Genomic DNA, 2,657 nt, shown 5'->3' with positions numbered 1-2,657 from the left:
AAAAAAAAAGAAACGTACATTTTATCAAATGGTTAAAGGACACGGTAAGCATCAATCAAAGAGATTTGCTGGTAAAAAGGAGAAAGCACCAAAAATATCAAAGTACATTACAAGAACACAAGCCATTAAACGATTGAATTGCACAATGGAACAGTTCAGAAAGATATGTATTTTAAAGGGAGTGTCACCAAGATTACCTAGTAAAGGACTAAATACATTAACACAAAAGAAAACGTATTACCACATTGACGATATTAAGCCATTAGTTAATGATAAAGTAACACTTAAAATTAAACAAATTCGTGCATTTAAAAAACATATTAGAAAATTAACAGCTCGAAAAGAATTTAAAACTAAAGAACAATTACTTAAAACTAAACCAGTTATTGATTTAGCATCAACTATTCAAGAACGATATCCAACATTCCAAGATGCATTAAATGAACTTGGAGATTGTTTGTCAATGGTATTTATGTTTGCATCATATAGAGTTTCAAAAGGAGAAAAAGCTGAAGCAGTAAGATTAGCAAGAAGAATTGCAATGGAATGGGAAGCATATATTAAACATACAAATGCACTTAGAAAATGTTTTATTAGTTATAAAGGGTATTTTTATACTGCTGTAGTATATGGAATTGCTATAACATGGATGGTACCACATCAATTTGCTATTGAAAAGAATGAAACTGTTGACTTTAATGTTCTTCATGAATTTTTATCATTTTATGTTGTTTTAATGAAATTTATTAATTATAAATTATATACAAATGCAGGTCTTAATTATCCACCAGAAATTACTAAAATAAATGGAGTAGAATTTCTTGGAACAGTTCAATTAGAACCACTTCAATTACAAAAAGAAACAGAAGTTGTTAGTAAAGATCAAGATGTTCAAGAATTAAATGAAGCATTGAAACAAGTAAAAGGAGAAGGAGAAAATCTTGCAACTGAAATGTTAGTTAATCATGACACTGGTGCATCTGTTCAAGTTACAAGTCATTTTGTACAGAGCAGTGGAAGTGGATTATTTTCAGGATTGGTTTTTTACATTCAAAGAGAAGTACCAAGACATCCTGTTGCATTTGTTATTGAGACGTTAGGAGGAATTATAGTGGATAATGTTGATGATGAAAGTATTACTCATCAAATAGGAGAACGAGGAGAACATAAAAATATTGAACGAGAATTTATTCAACCCCAATGGATTTTTGATTGTGTTAATGAGAATTTTATTCTTCCATGTGGAGAATATACTATTGGTCAAAAATTACCACCACATTTATCTCCTTATGTTAATGAAGAAGAAGAAGGATATATTACAGAACGTAGAAAACAATTAGATGCTATCAAGAATAATACTAAATATGATTATGAAGAAGAACAAAAGAAAGAAGAAGAAAGCAAGAAAATACAAGTAAAGGATCTTGAAAGTGATTTTGTTGATGGATTAGTAGAAGAAATGGGAGAAGAGAAGAAAGGAAAGGCAAAAGCACCTTCTGTCAGTAAAGAAGCTAAGAAAGCAGAACAAGAAAAGAAAAGAAAGATGGCAGTTTTAAGTGGTAAAGACAGAAGAATTGTTATGAAGAATGAAATGCTTGAACGACGTCAAACAAAGAAAGTAAATAAATTTAAAGAAAGATTAGCTAAGTCAAAAGAACAAAAATAATGAACTGAGTTTAAAATGAATTAATTGATTGATAATTAAAGATAGAAATACTAATTTAATATAAAATAACAAGAGAAAATCAATAATTTGTTTTTATAACACATTAAAAAGCATTCATTTATACCTCTATATTATAATTGTTTAAAGCAAGTTATTGCAAATAAAATTAATTTAGAGTTTCCAATTATTGTTAGTATGTGTTTTCAATTAAAAGTATTTAAACACAAAGAACCGTTTAAAAAGTTATGTTATTAAACAACTCAAAACCATTAAATATCTTTTCAAAATAAAATAAAAACATTTCGTTGATTGTTCTGACACTCTTTTTGATGTCTAGAGTCAGTTATGAGACAATAAGAATTAAGTTATGATTGTCTTCATATAGAATAAGTCTCAACAAATAACCACATTTGTATGCATTCATAATAATGCACAAGGAAACTGATAAACAAAAGGATAAGAGAGATTAGAATGAAGTTTTTAACGAAATGAACGTAATGGATTAAAGAATTATGAATATTAACACGAACCAACTGGTTTATCTGAACAAAGGGTTTAAAAGAAGAACGTAATCACAAAAATAAATCAGTAAATTAAGAGAAACGAAGAATGGATATAGCTTCTATAGTATTTGTCTCATTAATTCCATTTCTTCGAGTGAATAACTTCAATTCCTTACCTTTGATTTCAAGTTCATTCTGAATAGTAAGTGAATTACCCTGACTTATTACCTTTGCTTTGAAAGTGGAGTTAGAAGGAAATGAACTTGTTGATGTGAGATTGAATAGCGATACATTCATTTCTTCTTCACTTGTAAATTCAGACTCAAGATAAATACCAATAATCTTATTTTCTGTTGTCACAATACAAATCATAACATGATCCAAGTTAATAATACTAGTTTCTATTGTCTCGTCTTGTTTTGGAAATAAAAGTTCATAGTCATTAAGATTAATATCATACCATTTATGAAGGAGATCACTGAAAGGAC

The 2,657-nt window shown here is 28.3% G+C and overlaps 1 protein-coding gene across 1 annotated transcript; it reads left to right on the top strand.

Annotated features, from left to right (window-relative positions):
• Positions 1–28: 28 nt before the first annotated feature.
• On the top strand, positions 29–1,666 carry ENU1_028420 (pescadillo family protein, putative; the record flags this gene model as incomplete). Its single annotated transcript, XM_008857227.1, has 1 exon — positions 29–1,666. One exon carries the CDS (start codon positions 29–31, stop codon positions 1,664–1,666), a length of 1,638 nt encoding a protein of 545 aa, XP_008855449.1.
• Positions 1,667–2,657: the final 991 nt, after the last annotated feature.

Source organism: Entamoeba nuttalli (genome assembly GCF_000257125.1).
Source record: "Entamoeba nuttalli P19 unplaced genomic scaffold asmbl_2489, whole genome shotgun sequence".
NCBI lineage: Eukaryota > Evosea > Mastigamoebida > Endamoebidae > Entamoeba > Entamoeba nuttalli.
The sequence above is the reverse complement of the archived record's forward strand: the minus strand, read 5'-3'. Positions and strand labels throughout refer to the sequence as shown.